The following is a 20,868-nucleotide window of genomic DNA, read 5'->3' as shown; positions in this document are numbered from 1 at the left end:
AGACCTGCCTTACACTGCAGTTACACTCAGGTGCAAAAGCAGTGTAAGGTCACAGCAACGGCCTTATTTGTTGAGGTAAAGTTATCAACTCAGCAAAACCTGTTGTGGTTCAGAAGGGTGCGAGCTTTGGCTCTTTTCCTGGTAAATCACCATCTGCTCTGCTGGACAGGGGAGTGGGGGGCAGCTGGGGGGCTCTCACTGACACCAGAGAAATTCCAGCAAATGTGTGCAGAGGAAATTTCAAACATGCGAGTATTTTCCTTCTGCAGGTCGAGTGGTATTTGAAGGTGGGGTAGTGTTTCCACAGACAAGCACGTTGCCAATGTGGAAACGGAGCTCCCTCTTCCCCCAGGATAGTTTACAGCACAGCCTGGACGAGGATCTTGGAGCCCTGTGCGTTACTCTTGTGCTTTCCTTCCTCAGGTGCAGCTGTAGCGGTGTATGCACGTTGTGTGACCAGGTCCAAATTTCCAAACAGGTTTGCCCAATTTCTGCACCTGGCTCAAGGAGCCAAGTTCCAGAGGGGCTGCACGCAGCGGCCCTGCTTGCTCCTGCTTGTGACTCCAGAAACTCTTGGGTGCATTTTCTCTGTATATATTTATCTCAGGACTGATAACCACTGCAGAACAGCTGTAAAAGGTGAAACCAGCTCATTCCCCTGCCTCAGAAAAGCTGCTTTGGTCCCTCCCAAGGGTCCTGCGATGCTCTGGTTTCCCCGAGCTGCTCCCACCACCTGGACAGACCCAAAGCAGACCCTGCGCTACCATCATAGAGCTAAAAACAGGGCAAGGCATAACCGAGACCCTTCCACACCACCGGGACGGGCTTTTTGGGGCTGTACAAAGAAACAGAGCAGGGTTTGAGGGGCTCCCCCGGCTCCCCCTCAGGCGCCGGGCGGGCAAAATGGCGGCGGGGGGTGGGGGGGGTGTAGGAGAGGGCGGGCTGAGGCGGCGCCGCGCTGAGGCGCTGGGGCCGGGCCGTGAGGAGCGGGGTGGGCTCGGCAGCACCATGGCGGAGCCTGAGGAGAGCGGCGAGGCTCGGAGGTACCGGGGCGGCTTCAACCCGGACACCTGGGAGCAGGTGAGGCGCTGTGGGGGAGCTGGGGGAGCGCAGCAGCGAGATGGCGGCGCGGGCTGAGGCGAGGCGTGTGCCCGCAGGAGCTGGAGGCCATCCCCATGTTCATGAAGCGGTGCCCGGCCGAGATCGACGCGGCGCGGCAGCCCGACCTGGCCTGCCTGCAGTCCCTGCTGTTCGACGAGGAGCAGGAGCCCGCAGGTTTGGGGCTGGGGGGTCCGGCGGGGGTCGCCCCTCAGCGCTGGGGGTGCCCCCGGGGGCGGCGGGGCCGCGCGGTCCCCCCCTGAGGCAGCTGCCCCCGGTGCCGCCCTGCAGAGCTGGCCAAGATGTACAAAAACGAGGGCAACGAGTACTTCAGGGAGAAGGACTACAGCAGGGCCGTCGTGTCCTACAGCGAGGGGCTGAAGAAGAAGTGTGAGGACGCGGAGCTCAACGCCGTGCTGCACACCAACAGGGGGGCCGCGCACTTCCACCTGGGTGAGGGGTCCGGAGCTGCTTTCCCTCTGTGCTTTCCTTTTTTGAATCTCCTTTTCTTGTGATACAGCATGATAAATAGCTTATTTGTGGTAAAAAGATGTCTGGAACCCTGAAAACCTGGCTCATGCTGGAGCCCAGCTGTGTGCAGGGCCTGCACTGCCCGCAAACATCTCCTGAAGCAACAAATTCTGCCACTCACTGTGTCCTAAAGCTACCCCCTGTCCTACCAACACTACTGCTACGGCAAAGAGGCTGTTCTTGGCCTTTTCATGCTTTTGCATGTTGCAGTTGGTAGATTATCTCTTCAGTCGCATGGCTTATCTTTCACCTGTCTGATTCCTGTCCTTGCAGTTCTTGCTCTAGGTTTGCTCCTTCTTCCCCCTCTTGTCTCCTGGTGAACGTAGAAATGGTGAACTACAGTCCCCACACAAGCTATTTTGTTGCTTAGGGATTTTGCTGCTTGGATTTGAAGTGTAAATCAAAGTTTCTAAGCAGTTTTGCTTCGTTTATAGGTAACTACCGTTCTGCTCTCAATGATGCGATCCAAGCAAAAAAGCTGAAGCCCACCCACCTCAAAGCAATCGTAAGAGGTAAGTGTTAAAGCCTGTGTTACTGCACGGAGTACAAGGAACATCCCCTCAAAACAGCTTTGAGTAGGTTGTGTTTACTTGTTACCCTCTTGTAGTTACAAACCTCAGAGTGGAATTTTGTTGCCTTTTTTCACGGCATGTTTCTGTGGTTTAAGTAACTGTTTATAAACCTTAAATTGCTGCGAGTGTGCATCTTTCCTTCAGGACTGCATTCATTTCAGAACAGTGAAGCAGTTACAGTACTAGATCTCTTCTCTTGTTCTGCTGTTGCTGTTTCTCTCCAGTACATAGCTTTGTGTTTTGTATTGGCTTTTCAATCAAAGTGCTATCTTTTTGCTCTTCAGTTTCCCTATTTGTAAAAGAGGCATTCACTGAACCTTTTTGCGTAGAAGATAGCATAACTTTTGCTGCTTTCCACAATACTTGCTTTTAGTGCAGGGTTGGTTTTTTTTTCATTATTTCTCATTCTGTATAAATTACTGCTTTATTTTTCCTTTTGAAACATACTGAAATGTTAATTGTAATGACGAAATTTTGCTGGTAACAGACACTACTCGCATCCTTCACAGACTTGTGACTAGACTAGCGAGTGGTGCTAGAGCTGCTAAAATGTTTTAGATTTTCTTCTCGGCTTACCACACCTGCTGGAAGTCTGTGATTGAACATGACCCCGCAAAACAATAGCATGTGTTGCCGTACATGCCTTTGGAAGGCGCTAGGCCTAAAGCTGTGTTTATAACCACCATGTTGTATACTAGTCATATACCGACTCCAATGCCAGACACTTAAAGTCTTAATCCTTCCAGGAGCGCTCTGTCACATGGAGCTAAAGAATTTCTCTGAAGCAATAGCATGGTGTGAGGAGGGCTTGCGAATAGACTCAAAAGAGAAAAAGCTTGTGGAAATGAGAGCTAAAGCTGACAAATTAAAGGTACGTATTACGGGAGTCTAGCATCTACTGTGCTTATTTCAGGATTGGTTCTGCCTGCTTTGCATCTAGAAGCTCTTTGGCTAGAGAGTACTCTGTGCAAGTGTCTCTGCAGTGTAATTTCTCCCCAAAGCAGAACTGAGAGGTGGTTCTGCACAGCATGTGTTGTTGAGATGTGGAGGGAAAAGAGCTGGAGCCCTTCTGGAGATCCAGGCTGATTTCTCTGCTCAGCAGCAGAGTGATGATGGGCAGTGGCTTGCTGTGTTTGAACGTGGTGCAATCTTCTCTTACACGCAGCGAGCTGCGGAGCGGGACGCGAGGAAAGCAAAGGTGATAGAGAAGAAAGAACAAGGTCAAAAGGAAACTTTGCTCGCAGCAATAAAGGTGGGTCAGTGAGGGGATTTGTGTATTGTTTTTTCTTTTTTTTTTTTTCCTCTTGTTTGTCTCTAAGGAATTGTTTTCCTGTGCAGATTTGAGGGCTAGCACCAAAAATACTGAGAGACAGCCCTGATTCTCCTTATGTGCTTGGTTCTAGCCCCAGCTCCCAGGGCTGTTTCCCTATTTTAGGTAACAACTAATGCACAATACAAACCTAGTGTTAGGAGATGGACCAAGCATCCAAGAGGAGCACTCAGGAGCCCAAGTCTGATACTGTAGGAAGGTTTTTGGTGGTACATTTAAGAGCAGATTCATTAACAAGAGTGACACAGTTTGTCCTTTTACTTACTGCTAATTTTTATGATCTTAACTCCACACACACATTTAAAAAAAAAAAAAAAGTCCTTCCTCCCTGCTAGGAAAGAAATATCAAGCTGGTTTTTGAACCCTCAAATGAAGAAGAGGAAATATCTGATGGTCTGGCTGAGATATCTTTAGATGGGTTCCACTCCGACAATGCCACGGGGGCCAAGGTGCACTTGGATGCTGATGGCAACCTGAACTGGCCTGTCCTCTTTCTGTACCCCGAGCACGAGCAGACAGACTTCATCGAGGCTTTCCACGAGAACTCCAGGTAAACGCACTGTCAGCAGCGTTCTGGCATGAAGGAGAAGCTTGAGTGAATGTCTACAGCCAGTAAGTGAAACGGTGTCATGCCAGTGAAGTAGCTCCAGAGCTTGGATCTTGTAGCTGACCCTGCTTTTGAGCAGGAGGTTGCACTGGATGACCTCCAATTCAGGTTGGAAGGGATCTGTGACTTACAGATGCTGCTTTAAAGTATTTGAGGGCCAAAATCTAGGTATTGCTTATGTTTATAGTTCAGAGAAACACATCATACGTGTCTAGCCGGTATGATTAAAGGGGCCTACCCTGCAAGCCTAGGCCAGTGGGCAGCGATATTTGTGACCCATCTGCATGCACGGATTTCAGAGGTTCACCAAGGCACTGCTTTGAAGCCCTCCAAATGCATGGGTCTTGACAAGAGGATTAAACTAAAAAAAAAATGTAAAATGCTTCCATAAAGGAGCTTCTTGGGATCACTAATGAGCCATTAAGCTTTTCTGAAGTGCTGTAAACCTTACAGACTATAAGCGAGTGACTGGCTGGGACCTCCACTTTCCTGACATAAACTTCAGTTTCTGGTCTGGCAAATTTAAACAAACTCGAAATTTGTAACATTTTGTTGTAGGGACATATGCATTCTTCAGATCCACTAACAGCATTACAACTTAAAAATACAGTGCAAACAGATTAGTAAAGCTGTAGTTCTTACACAGTATTCTTTTCATGACCAAAAACAGTGAAAATGGGTTCTTGGAACAAGTTCCAGGAGCTGGTGCTTCCAGTTCTCCCGACGTGCCAAAATAAACAAGTGACTGACACATGAGCATATTCTGAGCGCTGATCTGGTGGAGCACGGTGCTGATGGGACCAAGGGAAATGAGTTGTAGATTAAAAAATCACAGAGTTTATTTTCACACCTTTTTTCAGTGTGAAAAGAAAAACTAAAAATAACTTGCTCCTGCACTGCTCAAGTTTGTAACCAGTAGTATGAGTTAAACCAGGGCCTTGGTCTCATGGCAAAAGCAATGAGCTTCAAAGGAAGAAGCTATTAAACTTACAGACATCTAAACTTATTTTCGGTCCATAGACTGATTTGTTAACATATTTTTCCCATTATTCACATGCCAACTGTACAAATTAAACTGAACACTAAGCTAACAAGTACGATTTGTTTTTTTTTAGATTTATTGATCATTTAACAGTGATGTTTGCTGAGTTGCCTCCTTGGGATGTAGAAAGAAAATACCTTCCCGGCAATCTTGAGGTAAGAAACTTGACTTTCCTTCTATTTGAGTTTGTTTCTTTGGGAGGTTGAGCATCTCTGTATGTATGAAGGCAATGGCACCATTATCTGTTTACCATCGGGCTGTTAGGCTACTTGTTTGTTTGTTTGTTTGTTTTTAACTTCGTTGTGGTGAAATTGTTCAATACAAATAATAAAATAATTATAATAATAATAATTTCAGATCTAATTGATGGCAGTTAAACACCCACCCAGTTAAACCCATCAAGTCAGTGTGGTTTTGTTGTGGCTACAGCAGGTTTGGAGCGCTTTTCAGGAGCTGTACCTAGAGAGCTGTTGCTCTTTGTCTCATTTTCCCCTTGACACGTGCCAGGCGGCAGGGCAGCGGGTAGTGTGGTGGGCAGGCAGGTCCAAAAGGCCAACGTCTGTGTACTTTGCCAGATCAGAAACTGGGATTGTGGCTGCATGCGTGTACGGACAACATAAGGCACAGCCAGATCTGAATCTCTTCTATTTAAACAAACAGAATGGATTTCTTTAAAACCCACTCCGTTTAATTCATGCCGTTGCTACGTTGCACCTGTTAAAAGGTGAAATCCCAGGAGATTGGGGTTGCTGTGCTGTAAGGCACAGGAGCAGCCCCTGTGTTTTGTGTTCCCTCTGCCACGAGAGGCTAAGCTGGTTGGTACCTGGAAGACTTTGAATTGACACAAAGTGTTGTGCATGGCTGAAAACAGCGTGTGACACGGTCAGGTCAAGGTGCAGAGGTTTGATAAACCTCTCGTAGGTTTCTGCTGTGCTGCTACTGGGCTTGCAGCAGCGTAGTAGTTTGCCTTCTTGTATCCGAAGCCTGCAATAACCCTCCCAAATTTCTTCAGCTCTACTTTGAAGATGAAGAAAGAGCAGAAATGTACGAGCTGAACCCAGACCAGACGTTGCTACAAGCGCTGCAGCACCAAAGGTGAGGCTGTGCCTGGAGCACAAAGGCACCGAGTACCAGCTTTCAGCTTGAAGGGCAGTTTTTTCCTCTGGTTTAACAGCCCTAACTCATCTCAAAGCGGGGAAGATGTAAGGCACCAGGACCACGTGGCTTTGTGGCTGGTTTCAGTGACTTGTTTTTTGTTTTCTTCCCCCTCCCCCAAAAAATGCACAGCTCTCTCCAGGGCTGGATAGAGATGGGAAGGGGGAGTTGGGCTACACACAGCAGCAGCGTGTAAAGAGAGCGTGGTGACGGTGAACAATGCTCTCACTGTTCGTAACGCTGTGCGGGCAGGTCCCCACCCAGCATGCAGCACAGTTTCACTCCCTGGAATTGCCTTTCAAGTGGTGTTCAGAGAAAAGAATTGGCTGTTTGTGGAAAAAAAAAATGCTGTAAAGCTTGTGCTGTTAGCTTGCACCGTCTTGTAGCTAGCTGGGGAAGGCCCGCAGCACGGCAGTGGTTGCTGGGAGGAGCGTTGTGTTATCAAACACTCCTCGGATGTGTGGTTGGCTCTGCCAACCAGCCAAAAAGCTCATCAGCCTTTACTGAGCTGGGCAGCAGTCGCCTGCTTTGCTTTGCAGGACCCTTTGCCAGATGCAGGGAAACGCAAGCACTCCTTTTAATCTTTGCAGGTATTTTGTGAAGGCCGGGACGCCGACAGTTCTGGCGTTTGTGAAGCGTTCTCCTTTCTCCAAGAAGTACTTCACTGGCAAGAAGGTGCATCGGCTGCGGCGCTGAGAGGGAAACAAGGAACCTGGTGCAAGAAACAGTTGGTTCCGTTCTGTCTCAGCCACAGAACGCAAACTTCTGCTTGCACACAAACACCTCGCACGCTTCAGGGGAGAAATAATCTTGGCACGTGGGGAAACTTCCAGCAAAGAAGCATAGGAGGAGAACGAAGGGCTTACAAGAGGGGATTATTTGTTGAAATAGAAATCCAGCTGGCTTGCAGAAGGTCTCCTCTCTGACAGGCTGTGTGGGGTTCTGAAACAAACCTGAAGCGCTGCCAGACGTTGGCTGCAGCTGAAGCCACAGCAGCTGGGAACGAACTTACCTGTGAAAAATCACGGATTGCCTGGCGAGGCGGGCTGCAGGTGCCAGGGTTTTACAGCAGTGGTCTGGGGCGAGAACCTGCCTGCTGCCACGAGCCGAGCGCGGGCAGGCTCCTGCACGGGCCTCTCTGAGGATTCAGCAGCAGCTGCTCAGCCCTGCTGCCAGCCCCAGGAAATCAGAGCTCTTTGTCTGCAGTGGTGCCTCGTACTGACTTTTGCTACCTATATGAAAGGGAAATAAAGGTGTCTATTTTAAGCAGCCTGACTCCTGCCTAATCAATGTGATCGTTTTTTCCTACCCAGGTGAAATACTAAAAGTGAACGACAAACGGTCATTCTAGACCCAAACCCAACAGCCTTATCCATCACTGGTAGTGGCAACGTAGCCCTCTGTGCTGCTGTAGGAGCTTCCACTTTAATCAAAATTAATTCTGAATCCCAAATTGTCCCAAAGCCGCAGGTTTGGAATTATCACGTTCAGAGGGCACCAACAAGCTCTCCAGCCATAGCAGCTTCTGCTTCGATCATGGAGGACGTTTCCCTTTCCAGTTCTGCCTTCGGACAGCTGGAAATCAATCAAGCAGGTGGGCGTTCTGTTTGGTTATTTCCAAATCGCTGCGCTGTGCGCAAACAGAGCTCCAGCACCTCTGGGGATGGTGAAACCCCGAACCCCAGGGTCACTTTGCAGCGGTGCTCACAGGGTGGAGAGGTGGCTGGCCAGGCGGTAGAGGCTGGCGCCGTTGCAGGCGATGCAGCAGAGGTCGCAGAGGGCGGAGGCGGCGCGGTAGAGGCCGAGCTGCCGGGCCAGCTGCCCGTAGTCGGGGTTGGAGGCGCGCAGCTCCCTGCGGGCCTCGCCGCCGAGCAGCCCCACCTCCTGCCCCAGCCCGCGGGCGCGCTCGATGCGGTGCATCTCCGCCGCGATGTCGCAGCTGGCCTGCCCCAACCACTGCGTGTTCAGCGCGGAGACGGCCACGCAGACGAAGAAGATGATGATCTGCAAGAGGGGAGCAAGGCCCGCGGTGAATTAAACCCACCCTGGAGGCTCGCTGAAAGCTGGATGCTAATTTTTTTTTTTTTAATAAGCCACGTGTGGAGCTCGTTGCTGTTTGCAGAGCGGAATGAAGCTGGGGTTAGGGCCGCGGGCTGCAGCCAGCTGGCCTGTTAGAGCAGGGGGCTGCTACCTGCGTGGTTTCCTCCTCGCTGAGCAGCTCGCTGGGGTGGTGCATGGCAAACAGGGTCAGGTTGAGGAAGGCGCAGGTGGAGCCGATGTGGAAGTAGTAAGGGCTGAGCTCTCTCTGCACCAAGCCGGAGGTGTGGCGGGGGAGGCGGCTGCGCAGCACCAGCCCTGCCGAGGGGGGGGACAGCAAATGGGTCCCGGGCACGCAGCCACGGCCAGGGGCGTGCGGGGACCGCAGCCTACCTGCCACCAGCGTCACCCAGATCTGCATCCCCCAGGAGGCGGAGAGCAGGAGCAGGTGCAGCAGTTTCACCGCGTTGGAGGGCTCCGTCGTGGTCAGCGTCGGGCCCTGCTTGGGGCCGGGTGTCTCCATGTCAGCCGGGTCACCCCGCTGGGGCTGCGGACCGGGTTTCTGAGCCCCTTATATCCCCGGTGCGGGCGCTGCGTCAGCACCCGGGCGCTGCCTGCTTTGGGTGGACTTACAGCAAAGTCCGGCCAAAGCCCACTCTGACCCCTGGCAGCACGCAGGGTCAACAGGAGGGGGAAAAGAAAAAGCCTGGGCAGGTATCAAATATCTGGGAAGATACCAAATACCTGCCCACGCTGCGGGTATTGAAGAGACACCTTTTTTGGGGAGAAGTCTGTGGTGCCCTGCTGGGGGAATCCTGCTCAGGCACCCTGAATCCCCACGCTGGCACCAGGCGGGGAAGGTGGCAGTGAAGGGGAGCATTTGGGGACGAGCTGGGAACGCCTTTATCTCCCGTGATAACACCTCTATCTCCTGTGATAACAGGGCCGGGGAGGTGGCAGCCCGGTGGGGGCCCCGCAGGGGATGGCCGTGGGCTGAGATACGGCAGTGATGGGGCTGCGAGCACCTGGCCGGAGCCCCTGGGTTTATCTGGGGGCAAAGCACCCTCCTGGGGACCGGGTACGAAGGTGACAGGGGGAAAAAACCAGGCAGGAGCCCCCCCAGCCCCATCCCCTGTGAGCAGCAGCCTGGAGCAGCCCCGTGTCCGTGGCCCCACCACCCCCAAGCAGACGCACAGGTCATTATATATTTTTTTCCCTTTTAATGCACTTTTATTGCTGCCCTTCCACGTGCCCCTGCGGCCCCAGTTGGCAGCAGAACAGCAGGGCAGCCTGATGGGATCGGGATTTCAGCTCAGCGCAGGCGTCCCGTCAGCATCTTGGGTGGAAAACCCAAGTTTTTGGGTGTGGGAGAGGCACAGCTCCAGCATGGAGGCGCGGTGGCAGCCCAGCCTCTGCTTCCAGCTTGCCCAGAGCTGAGAAAAACCCCAAACCCTGCAAGAACATCCCATTTTCTGCCCAATGTGTCCATTGCCTTCTGATCTGAGAGGGCAGCAGGGCCCCAGAGCCGTGTCCCAGCCCGGCATGTGCAGGGGGGCAGCGGCACCTCCGTGTCTGTGCCCGCCCCGCTGCCATGAGAACATTTCCCCATAAAGAAAGAATTAAAAAATAATAATAATAACAAATCAGTTTGGGGAAGAGTTCGTATCCTACAAAGATTCAAGTAGCATTAATCGAACTAGAAAATCAAGTCCTGTACAGCAGCTTACAAAATTAGAAAGAAAAATAAAGAAAATAAAAGGCCAGGTGTGTGACGTGTCGGCGCGAGGGCGACGCGTTCCCGTGTCCGTCCTCGTCCCTCCGACCTCTCTTGGGCCAAATTCCAGGGGGAGGCAGGGCCCGAGCGCCCCGTCCCACCACCCAGGTGCCCCTTCCTCCTTGCCAACCCCTTGTCCATCCATCTGTCCGTCCGTCCGTCCATCCGCCAAGCCCCTCGGGCGGCCTAGAGGTCCCTGAGGCGCGCGATCAGGTCGTCCTTGTTCTTCAGCAGGAACCTCTCGCAGGCCTCGAAGGTGGCGCAGAAGCCGGAGGAGAGCCCGGCCACGTTGGTGGTGACGTAGGCCAGGTACCCCGGCGTCGCCTGGTTGTAGTAGGCCACCTGCAGGGTGCGGGAGACGGGGATTTAGGGCCGGGCACGCGGTGTGTGAACGGGGCAGGGCTGCGGCAGCTCACCTTGCTCGTCTCCTCCCCCTCGGGCCACACGCAGAAGCCAGAGCAGAGCGTCTCGCCCCGCGTGAAGCTGGGGCAGGCCGGGTGGGTGGGCAGCGTCACCGAGCGAAACGCCACCACGTAGGGGTCCCTGGGGAGGAGGGCAGGAGGTGAGAAAGGCCACGGGGATGGGGACACGGGGACACGGCAATGCTGCCACTCACCCTTTGTCGCAGGGTTTCCGCCGGGACGCCAGGATGACGAAGTCCTGGGGCTTGTTCTCGTGGCTGAGCGTCTGGCTCAGCACGTGGTAGATGGCGTCGTCCTCGTCCACCTGCTGCACCAGCTCGGCGCTCCTGCGGGGTGGGAGAGCACTGGTCACAGGACGTTCAGCCTCAAGGACGTGTTTTTTGGGAAGGGGGTCCCCTCGCAGCACTCACGCGTAGTGCCGGTCCCACTCGTGGCGGCGCCGCAGGTCGGAGAGCAGGGAGAAGGCCTGGCCGGCGGCGATGCGGACGGACATCTCGATGCGGAAGGACAGGAACTTGTCCTCCTCCAGCGTGTATATCCGCACCTGGGGGGCGCAGGGCAGGGCTGGGGCGCACCCACGGCACGTCCCCGTTTTGGGGGGCGGCTCGGGGAGCCGGGACGGGGGCCGCTACCTTCTCCTTTTCCCTGGCAAGCGCCCAGTTTGCTTTGGCTACCAGCGTCTTCAGCGCGGAGACGTTGTTGTAGCTCAGGTAAACCTGCGGCAGGGCAGCGAGTCAGGGGCTGGAGGTGCCGCAGGCAGGAGGCGGCGCTGCCCGCGGGCTCCCTACCTTGTTGCTTTGGTCCCAGGGCACGGAGAGAGGCACCTCGTTCTGCTTGCAGGACACGACGTATTTCCTGCAGGAGGGGGGAACCGGTCCCCTTACGGCAGGGCACAAACCATGCCCCTGCTCCCCAGCGCTGGGGGTGGCAGCTCCCGGCTCCCCGCTCTCCTCCCTCCGTCCCCAGGTGTTTTTTCCACTCACCGGTCCAGCCGAATCTTTTTCCTGGCGCTGGCTTCTCTGTACCTCCTCTCTCCGTCCTGACCCACGGGAAAAGCACAGCGGGGTAAGAGGAAAGGGGGCGGAAAAACAGCTTTGGGGGAAAACGTTCAGCAGCAAGGGGGTGAATGTTGAAGCCCCATCCTGCTGGAGGCTAACCGAGAACCATTTTGGGGTGTCGGAGATGGACACGGAGCCCACCAGCAGCAGGAATTTGGGAAATCCCGGCACTCCCTACCCCGAGCTGGGATGTGCTGGGTCGGTGGAAGCAGGGCAGCGAGAAATCCTGGCTTTAGGGCCCCGAACCCAGGTGCAGAACCACGCAGGAGGCTGCAGCCGCGTCACTCCCTCACACGCTGCGGTGGGGACAAATTTGGGGACAAAATATGGGTTTTGCTCCTTACCCCCGGCTGGGGCACGACCATGGGCAGGGTGCGGGGCCGGCCCTCCTCGTCCAGCACCACGAAGGTCATGAAGGCGCTGTTGATGTGCCTCCTGCTGACGGACATCTCCTGGTCGTACGCCTCGGCGCAGACCCCCACCTCCATGCTGGGCAGGGGGCAGAGAAGGGGTGAGGCACAGGGGGCCGTGGGAGAGGGGGTCTGGGGGGGTCCTTTTGAGGGCACCCCGCTGTTTTTGAGGGCACCCACCTGTTTTTGAAGGCGTTGTTGACGATGGCTTTGAGCACCAGGCGGTCCCCGACCTGCGACGGCCCGCGGAAGTGGAACATCTCGATGGCACGCAGCGTGGGGTGGGCATGGCACAGCCGGCTGCGGGGTGGGGGTTATCCCATGGGACCCACACCCCCAGACCCCATACGCCCCTTCCCAGCACGGCCAGAGCCAGGGGACCCGTGCGTGCCGTGAGCTTGCCCTTCCCCACACCCCGTGTGCCCACCCGGGTCCCCAGCACCCATCTGCAGCCCCCCCCCCAAGGCACCTGGCGGCGATGGTGGCCACGTTCTCCATCCAGGCCATGATCTGCCCGCCGAAGGTGTTGCCCTGGTGGTTGGCGTGCGGGGGCAGCACCAGCTCCACGCTCTCCACCCGCGTCTTCTCGGCCGGCACCACCACGCTGCCGTCCCGCGTCTCCAGCTCTGCTCATGGGGGACACCGGGGGGGGCTCAGCGCCACTTCTGCCCCCGCTCCCGGCGCCCCAATTCCCTCTGCTCCGCCACAGGGGGGGGGACGCACGGTACCGGTGTCGCGGGGGCTGCGGGTGAGGAGGTCCTTGAGGGTGTCCTTGTGGACCAGCCGCATGCGGCGGCGCTCGGCGGCGATGCTGTGCTCGATCTTCTCCTCCTCCGTCTGCGGGGCCAGCGGCTTCAGCTTCACCTGGGCACGGGTATTGGATGGGGTGGGTGGGTGCCCTGTGCGGGGCAGCGCCCCTGCTGCAGGGGTGGGTTCCCCGCTGGCCGGGCGCGGGGGCTCGCTGAGCAGCGCTTACCTTGGTGCCGGGGGGCCCCTGGGCCACGAAGGTGGCGTAAGCCTTGCAGATGCTGCAGTGCTTCCCGCTGCACAGGTCCTCGTAGCTCACCTGGATGCCCACCTGGCAGGGGGGCACGGCACAAGGGGCCCTGAGCCGTGGGGTGAGCACCCAGGGGGCGAGCACACGGACACGGCACCGCCGACACGGGGCAGGGGGGTTGCAAAAGCACCCACGGGGGGTTCCTGACCCCAAATATCCCCCCATGGAAGGTGCACGTGCGAGGGTGCGCAGGGCAGGCACGGGGGGAGTAGAGGGGTTTGTGCCATACGAACCTCCATGCTGGAGTTGAAGGCTCGGTTCACTTTGGCCTTGATGTTAACGACCTGCCCCACGCTGGAAAACACAGAGAGAAGGGAAGGAACAGGAGGTGAGTGGAGGCTCACAGCCCACGGCTGCACAGCGCCGAGCGTCTCCCCGCCGAGGTGTGTGAGTGCCCGCGGGCACGGGGACACCCCGCTGAGCCCAGGGACCTCACCCCCAAACAGCCCCGTGCAAACGGGTCCCGAGGGGCTGCAGAGGTGCCCGGGGGGACCGTGCACCCCCTGCCTCGCGGGCACGCACGCTCCTGCCAGAGCAAACGGCTCCTCTGTCCTCCTCCTGCCCCTGGTGTCCACAATTTTGGGGTCACGCCTGCTGGCAGCAAGCTGCTGGAGCCCTCCCGGCCCTCGGTAGGCTTCAGGGTAAACACAGAAGCAGCTGCAGCCTCATGCACGCCAGGTTGGGACCAAGCAAAGGGCAAACGTGGCTCGCTGGCAACAGCGAGAGGAAAAAGCCTTTGGTTAGTGTGTGGCCAGATGGGGAGTGCTCCTCGTCCTCTGAAAGAGAGCGGCGCTGGGAAGCGAAGAGGAAAAATGAGCCCTTACTGCCTCCAGGGGTCTGCACCACCAAGGGCCGCGTGCCCGGGCGTTAGCGGGGTTATGCCAGCAGCCGCGGGGCCGTGTCAGTGGGGTTAATGCTCCCAACTCACGGCAGCGCCGCGTTACGCCGGCCGCTCTAGGGCTGCGAATGTCCGTACCCGACACCGCTCCTCGCGCGCTGCTGCCCGGGGGGGTTTGTGTACCTCTGGCTGGTGCGGAGAGAAAGAGCGAGATACGGGGCGGTTAGGGACGGGGCAGGGACACGGGGCAGGGCTGGGGGTGCGCAGCACCCGGCGTGCGGCTGGTTAGTGTTTGAGCAACAGGCCCAGGAGCGGAGGAGGAGAAAAAACAGAGGCGACCTGCAGCTGCCCAGAGCACCCTCGGGCTTCACGGAGCCCCACACGGCACGGGGCGGCTCGTCCTCACCCGTGAGGTGACAAAAACGGGGGGTTAGAGCTTCCTGGGGGTGATGGCGAAACCCGGGGCGAGTTTTCCAGGTTTGGCCGGGTTCGTGGATGCTCCGCCACACCGCTTGCTCGCGTCCAGAGGTGCCAAGAACCCGGCACCGTGCGTCTCAGCGCGGCCGCGGGGGGCTGAGCACAGCCGGGTGGGAAGCTCTGGGCACGGCCAGGCTCTGCCCTGCCCAGCCCGGCTTCAGGAGCACGCCCCGGCCACGGGAGCGGGCAGAAAGCAGCGCATTTACCTAATCGTGTGCTCAAAATAGATATCGTCCATCGAGGCGGTGACGCACGGGCAGCCGGCGTGCCTCTCGGCTGGAAAGGAAAAACAAACGGCGTCAGCAGCCCGCAGCGGCGCGCCTGGGGTGGGGGGGGGGGGGGGGGAGAACCCAGCTGAGGGCAGCTTTTGGGGATTTGTGAACGTTTTCTGAACGTTTTGCCCCAGGTTTGCCCCGCGGGGTGGGCGCGCTGCAGCTCCCAGCCAGGTCGCTCTGCCTGGCTGGTGGTTTGGCAGCGGGGATGCGCAGCAGCCGATGGCAGCAGCACAAATATTTTAAAGCCACCCTGGCGGCTCAGCTTGCCCTCAGGACCACAGAACCACCCCCAAACTGCAGAGCTGCCCCGTTTTCCTGCTGCCCTGGCTCTGGCTGCACCCCGTATACAGAGAGGGAAGTGTTTTGGGGGGGAAGCAGCCGCTGCATTTGATGTGTCCCCACCGAGCCGCGTGCGCTGCAGAGCTGAGCCTCCTCCCCCTGCGTCCTGCTCCCGGCCGCTCTCATTACTCAGCTTGCTGGCACCGAGCCCGGCCCGGCTGGCGTCAGCACCGCCGTGGGCAGCGGGGCAGGGACGGGCACGCTGCCGCCCGCACGCAGCCCCACAACACCCAGCACCAGGACCCTGCCCTCCAACCCCGCTCACCCCGCAGGAGGACGCAGCCTCTCGTCCCTTCTGCTCCCCATCACCCCGTGCCGCCCCAAGCACCCCGCAGCAGCCCGTTTGCCTCCCCACTTGGGGTCCCAAGCTCAAACTGAGCTCTCCAAACCCCCACCCGTGGGTTTTAAGGTGCCCAGGGTGCCTTACCCGAGAGGCAGGCGGCCGTGTCGATCCATTTGAGCAGCTGCCCGGCGCTGAGCTCGCCGCGGTGGTTGGTGTGGCAGGGCAGCACCAGCTGGCTCATCTGCACCTCCGTGGGGCTGCGGCCCCCCATGGCCCCTGGCGCCTCCTCGCGCTCCCCCGGCTCCCGGCTGCACGAGGTGGAGCCCTGCGGAGGGGCGAGATGCTGGTACGGGGCTGTGGGGCGTTAGCCCGGCCTCGTTAGGATCCGGGCGTTATGGGGTGGGTGATGAACGCTGGGAGTGCGGCCCTCAAACCCTGCTGTTTGCTTTTCACGTCCCAAATTTTGGCTGCAAAATCTGCTGCAATAAACCCCCCCCCCCCTCCCCGGGACCCCCCTGTGCAGAGGAGTGGGATGCTTCGGGCACCGGGGCACCCAGCTGCTGATCGCCAGGGAGAAATGGATAAAAATGTTCTGAATGCAACAGGGAGCAGGGCAACCAGGAGGAATTTTACAGACCTCAGCAAAAAGGAAAAAAAATAAAAGAGCTCTTTGGCTGCTCCAGGCCATCCATCAGCACTGGTGCAGCGCAGGAGCTGACCCGGTCGCTTCCCCTCCCCCAAAAAATCCCCCCCCCAAGCCCACCGGCTGGGATCTCACCCCCCGGATCAGCCCCGTGCCGGAGCTGGGTTATCGGGGGAAGGCGCCTTTGTTCGGGGTGCTGTAGGGCCACGTCTGCTCCCTGGGCTGGCCCCACACAGGGCTCGGCGCAGGGCGGTTTTGGAGAGCCTGGGGTGGCCGCGGGGCCGTCGGGGGGGTTGCATTACACCGAGTGGGCTGCGTTACACAAGGGATGAACTCAGTTAGCCCCGTGAGCAACCGAGGAGACACGAGAGGGCCGTCTGGGCGTCATCACAGCGCTTCCTTCCTCCTCATGCTCCAGCCGCGTGCCCCATTTACAGCCCCCGCTGCCAGATCCCAGCGGCGGCGGCTCCTTTTCTCCCCTCGGCTCTCCCCCGCCGCCTTTGCAAGCGGCTCGGAGCGAAGCCTTCCCTCCCATCCCGTCTCTCAGAATAGCATTTTTTTTTTTATTTTTTTTTTTTTTCCGCAGCCGCTCTAGCAGGAGCCCTCTGTTTCCATAGCTACTGCTCCAAGACATCCCAGGAACGGCACAAAAAACCTCGGCTCGGCGGGGACGGCAGCGAAGGCGGCGAGCTGAACCCTACGGGGAAGGGCGCCCCGTCCCACGGGGACGTCGGCAGCCCCAAAACTCCCCAAAAACGAGCCCCCCCGGGGCTGGTTTGCGGCGTGCCGGGGCGCCCACCCGGGCAGCACGCAAGGACAGGGCTATTTCTGGAGCCGGCAGGCGCTGGGGCGCCAGCCAGCAAAGAGCTCCAAAGATTTCTGCAGCGGAGTTAGCAGCAAGCCTGGCCAGAGTTTTAGGCAGAAGCCAGCACGCCGTGTTATCCCCCCCGGCCCCGCACTGATGCTCACGGGGTCGGGTGTTATGGGGTGGGGAGCGGTGGCCACGGGGCACGGGGAGCGTGCGGGGTGCTCGGGGTGACAGGCACGGCACGCGGGGTACCTGGAGGCCATCGCAACAGAAGCTCAGGATGTCTTCAGGGACTATGCTCCCCTTGACCATTTTTAAAAGACACCTGGAAAGGAGAAGAGCGGGCTCGGGTTAAGAGAGGATCGGCGAGACGGGGGCTGGGGGCGCTGCCATAAAGGGGCCCCGGGGGCACCCCCGGCACCACCAGCGGTGGGGATATGGGACACACACGGCACCCTAGGCACGGCTCAGCCTCTTCACATCGCCTAAATTCCCTTTTAGCCCACGCACGGGGGCTCAGCCCTGCTGGTGGCTCCCCGTGGGGATGCAGCAGGGCCCGGCCGGCTGCGGGGCCGTTTGGTCTCGGGGCTGGGCGCTTGGTTTGGAAGGAGCTGGCTAAATCCACGAGTGCGAGCAGAGGAGCAGAGCGGCGTGGGCAGGACAGAGGCTGCTGCCAGCAGCTGGTAAACAGACAAAAGGTGACAGAGAGGCTCGGCACAGGGCTCGGCACGGGGTTTGGCCACACCGGCTCGCCCAGGCACCAGGGATGCTCTCAGGGTGGTCCTGGCCGAACCCACGGCCACCCAGGCAGGATGTGGGAAGCCGGAGCCCAGCCCCGAGCACAAAATACGAAATCCAGCAGGAGCAGAGAGGGCTCGGCCACCCTCACCCACCTGGTTCAGCCGTGTAGGGTCCGTCCCCGGCCAGCACCGCAGCAACAAGACCCGGGTGCGTGTTGGGTGCTCACAGCGGGGTGTCCCCTGTGTCCCCTGCACCCCACACTGACGTCCCTCTTTCCCCAGGCCGCCAGACTTAAATCCCACAAGGGCAGAGCCTGGGCTCGCACCTGCCATTCCCCAAGGGTCAGGCCCGGCGCTCGCAGCATTGCTGGAAAGACTCCCGGCTATTTTTGGGGCACTGGACAGAGCCCAGGGGTGGTGCCGGGCCGATCCCACAGCTGGTGACACCCCGCTAATACTTTCCGCATCTCGCTGCCGTGGTCACAAGACGGCCGAGGTGTCCTTGGCAGCGGGACGGGCTCACGCTGACAGCAGGGCAGCAAATGGGATCCTCCCGTCCCCGGCCACACCGCTGCTCCCGGCACAGAGCCCGGGGCCACGCCGAGCCCTGCTGCCCGCCGAGGGCTCCGGGGGTGGCCCCGAGCCACCCCACAGCCACGGTGGCCAACGCCAGGAACACGCGGCTCGCCGTGCCTTGGAAACCCAAAGCTGCTCCTGGCCCTGGTGGCACCCTTCGTGTCACCTTGCTCGCTCCAGCGTTAGCAGGAAGGGGAGAGAAAAATAAAAGAGCCGCCTGCTTTGCATCCCCCGGCTGTCCTCGGATGGGGAAGGCTGTGGGGTGATGTGGAGCTCACCACGGCATCGCCCTGGCCTCTGTCACCCCTCGAGCGACCCGCTTCTACCCCAAAATAAAGTTTGCCTTGGAAAGAAAAAGCCTCCGAGCAAAACATTTCCCCTGCCCCCTGCCACGCTCAATTCCTGCGTCGCCGAAGAGGGGGGAGAGGCACAGAGAGATGCGAACGGCCCCACTAATTTGGGGTTTGGGGCTGGGGAGAGGGGGGTGCCAAGCGCTGTGTGTCCGCGAAGCCAGTTGGACTTGAATAGCAGGAAAAAATAGCAGAGAGCATTCGATAGTAGGGAAAATGGGGATGTTTGGTCATTTTCCCTTTGCACAGAGGTCCCCAAGTCCCTGAGCCCCCAGCAGCACGGGTGAGCCACCCCCAAACAGTTGTGGGGTCCCCGGTGCTGGCCCTTTGGGGTCTGGGCAGGGCAGGGTGCACACGACGGACCCGTCTGTCCTCCACCTGGCTCAGAAACATCTCCCCCAGCTCCTGGCCAAGATGTTCCTTATCCACCTTTGCTCTCCCACCTACCCTCCATCCCCGCGGTGCCCCCTTACCCCTTTTTGGGAATGCTTAGAGAAAAAAGATTGGGGAAGGAAGGTGGCGACACGAGTTCTCGGGGCAGGGGGTGGATTATCGGTGTGTAATTGAACAATATCCATGGTAACGAGCAAATCTGCACGCAGTAAAAAAAAATATTAACCTGACCTACTTAGGGAAATCCTGCCGCCTCGACCGGGCAGCGAGGGCCCCGTGCCGGAGAGGTGAGATCCCAGCACCCTGCGGGAGCTTTTTTGGGACCTCACGTCACGCCTTCCCCAGGGGTTTCGTGGAGCAAAGCGAGGCGGCGGGCCAGGAAAATGCAACCTGAGGGCCACGCGTGGTGGGGGCCGCGAGGACGGGTCTGTTTGCTGCGGGTTGTACATCAGCAGCCCGTGGGAAGCCTTCGCTGCTGCCAGAGCAGCTGGGGCCCCTCCATCCTCCTCCTCCTCCTCCTTCTGCTCCGCTCCTGGTGGTGTCCGCAGCCCCCAGCCCCGTCCCTGCCCGTCCCCAGCCGTGGGGGCAATGGGGCCGCAGCTGCCCCGGCAGGGAGCCAAAGTCCCCCGGGTGCTTTGCGGGGGGACAAAGGTTCCCCAGCGCCACTGCCGCCAGCCCCAGGAGGGAGCAGAGCTGCACCTGAACCCTTGTGGGTGCCGCCAACACGGCTGGGGACAAACGGCACGGGTGTGGGGACACCCGACAGCACCACCCGGCACGGGGCTCCCTGCTCCCCACGGCCAGGACCACCATGGTTTTGGGACCACCATGGTTTTGGGACCACCACGGTTGGGACCACCACGCTCAAGAGCCCACAGTGTCATGCAGCCACCCCATCCGTCCCCCCACGCTACCCAAACCATCCCCATAGCAGCCCCAAGCCCCGTGCATCCCCTGGGCAAGCAGGGCAAGGAGGGATTTCCCCCCCAGGCCCTCTCCCCGCAGCGCTGGCACCGCAGGCACTGCTCCAACACCCGCCGTGGAAACTCCTTGGGGCGGCACAGGGCGCCTCGTCCCACTCGTGTGCCACCGTCCCTCGTGTCCCTGTCACCCCCCGCGGGTCCCCTCTGCCCTCACCTCAGCCAGAAGAAGCTGAGCATTTGCAGCGCGGTGGAGCAGCACAAGGAGGAAGAGGAAGACGAGGAGGAGGAGAAAGAAGAGGAGGAGGAGAGCGAGGAGGAGGAGGAGGAGGAGGAGGAGGAGATGGAGGAGAGGCGTCCGGACACCTGCGTGCGGTGCCGGGCTCGGCCAGCACCCGGGGCGCGGGTGTCGAGGCCAATTCTCTGCTGCCCTTGGGACGCAGCCAGCGCACACCCCCTGCTTCCTTTTAAATAAGGGCTCAACTTTTCTTAAGGTAGCGCTTTGCAAAGATTCCCTACCCGGGGAGGTCTCAGGGATTGCCGTGGCACCCGTCTCCCCGTGCCCTCCGTCCCGGCAGCACCTGGACGGGCTCCTGCCAGCTGCCTTTCCCCCGGAGCTTCTCCGATTTCCTCAGCCGCTCCCTGGCCCCACTGCATTTGAGGCAGATCTGGCCGGGATCATAAAAAAAAAAAAAAAAAAGTTTCCAGAAAGAAGGAAAGAAAATGCAAATTGCCGTGTCGCTGCGGGAGCTGCGCAGCCTGTTAGCTTTTCGGGAGGTGTTGTTGTGTTTGCATTTTATTTACATGCCTCGATAAGCGAACCTTTGGCCATCAGCGCACAAGGGTGCAATCAAAGCCCCTCACGGGCACACCCAGCACTGGAAAGCCAGCGGTGAAATAATTAAACAAACTCAACGGGAAGCAAGGCCTCGCTTTGTTTGGTCAATAAAATCATCAGGTTTTGGAGGGGCCGCCCCGGGGACAGCACGGGTGGGCCCAGCGGGTACCGAGCATCCGGACCTGATGCTGCGGGATGCGGTGGGGCCAAATTGAGGCTGGAGGTGGGAAATGCTGGAGGGTGCTGCAGACACTTCAGGTGCTCGACCTGTGCTCCTGACAAAAGTTTCGAGGCC

At 58.5% G+C, this 20,868-nt stretch overlaps 3 protein-coding genes across 10 annotated transcripts; 1 reads left to right on the top strand and 2 right to left on the bottom strand.

Annotated features, from left to right (window-relative positions):
- Positions 1–888: 888 nt before the first annotated feature.
- Positions 889–7,604, top strand: TTC4 (tetratricopeptide repeat domain 4). Its single transcript, XM_084528496.1, has 10 exons — positions 889–1,080; positions 1,158–1,275; positions 1,390–1,551; positions 2,064–2,141; positions 2,948–3,072; positions 3,367–3,453; positions 3,867–4,081; positions 5,254–5,335; positions 6,193–6,275; positions 6,926–7,604. Exons 1-10 carry the CDS (start codon positions 904–906, stop codon positions 7,029–7,031), a joined length of 1,233 nt encoding a protein of 410 aa, XP_084384622.1. The 5' UTR covers positions 889–903; the 3' UTR covers positions 7,032–7,604.
- On the bottom strand, positions 7,084–9,450 carry TMEM205 (transmembrane protein 205). The gene is made up of 3 exons (XM_084528497.1): positions 8,766–9,450; positions 8,527–8,690; positions 7,084–8,339 (listed from the first exon to the last, which is right to left on the bottom strand). The coding sequence occupies exons 1-3, from the start codon at positions 8,893–8,895 to the stop codon at positions 8,040–8,042; spliced, it is 594 nt and encodes a 197-aa protein (XP_084384623.1). The 5' UTR covers positions 8,896–9,450; the 3' UTR covers positions 7,084–8,039.
- A 572-nt stretch (positions 9,451–10,022) lies between these two features.
- ACOT11 (acyl-CoA thioesterase 11) lies at positions 10,023–20,429 on the bottom strand. Of its 8 annotated transcripts, none has more exons than XM_084528490.1 (18): positions 20,255–20,275; positions 17,009–17,081; positions 15,450–15,630; positions 14,615–14,684; positions 14,070–14,120; positions 13,327–13,387; positions 13,013–13,114; positions 12,765–12,900; positions 12,506–12,662; positions 12,217–12,336; positions 11,971–12,115; positions 11,552–11,607; positions 11,357–11,423; positions 11,201–11,284; positions 10,979–11,112; positions 10,763–10,894; positions 10,563–10,689; positions 10,023–10,488 (listed from the first exon to the last, which is right to left on the bottom strand). In XM_084528490.1, exons 2-18 carry the CDS (start codon positions 17,066–17,068, stop codon positions 10,333–10,335), a joined length of 1,839 nt encoding a protein of 612 aa, XP_084384616.1. In that variant the 5' UTR covers positions 17,069–17,081; positions 20,255–20,275; the 3' UTR covers positions 10,023–10,332. The 8 variants fall into 8 exon arrangements, with proteins under 8 accessions (XP_084384616.1, XP_084384620.1, XP_084384615.1 ...); XM_084528494.1 differs by lacking the exon at positions 20,255–20,275 and adding an exon at positions 19,953–20,149; XM_084528489.1 differs by lacking the exon at positions 20,255–20,275 and adding an exon at positions 17,650–18,819.
- Between the last annotated feature and the right edge of the window lie 439 nt (positions 20,430–20,868).

The sequence above is a fragment of the Aythya ferina genome, assembly GCF_964211825.1.
Source record: "Aythya ferina genome assembly, chromosome: 8".
NCBI lineage: Eukaryota > Metazoa > Chordata > Aves > Anseriformes > Anatidae > Aythya > Aythya ferina.
Note: the sequence above shows the minus strand (reverse complement) of the source record. Positions and strands in the feature narration are given on the sequence as shown.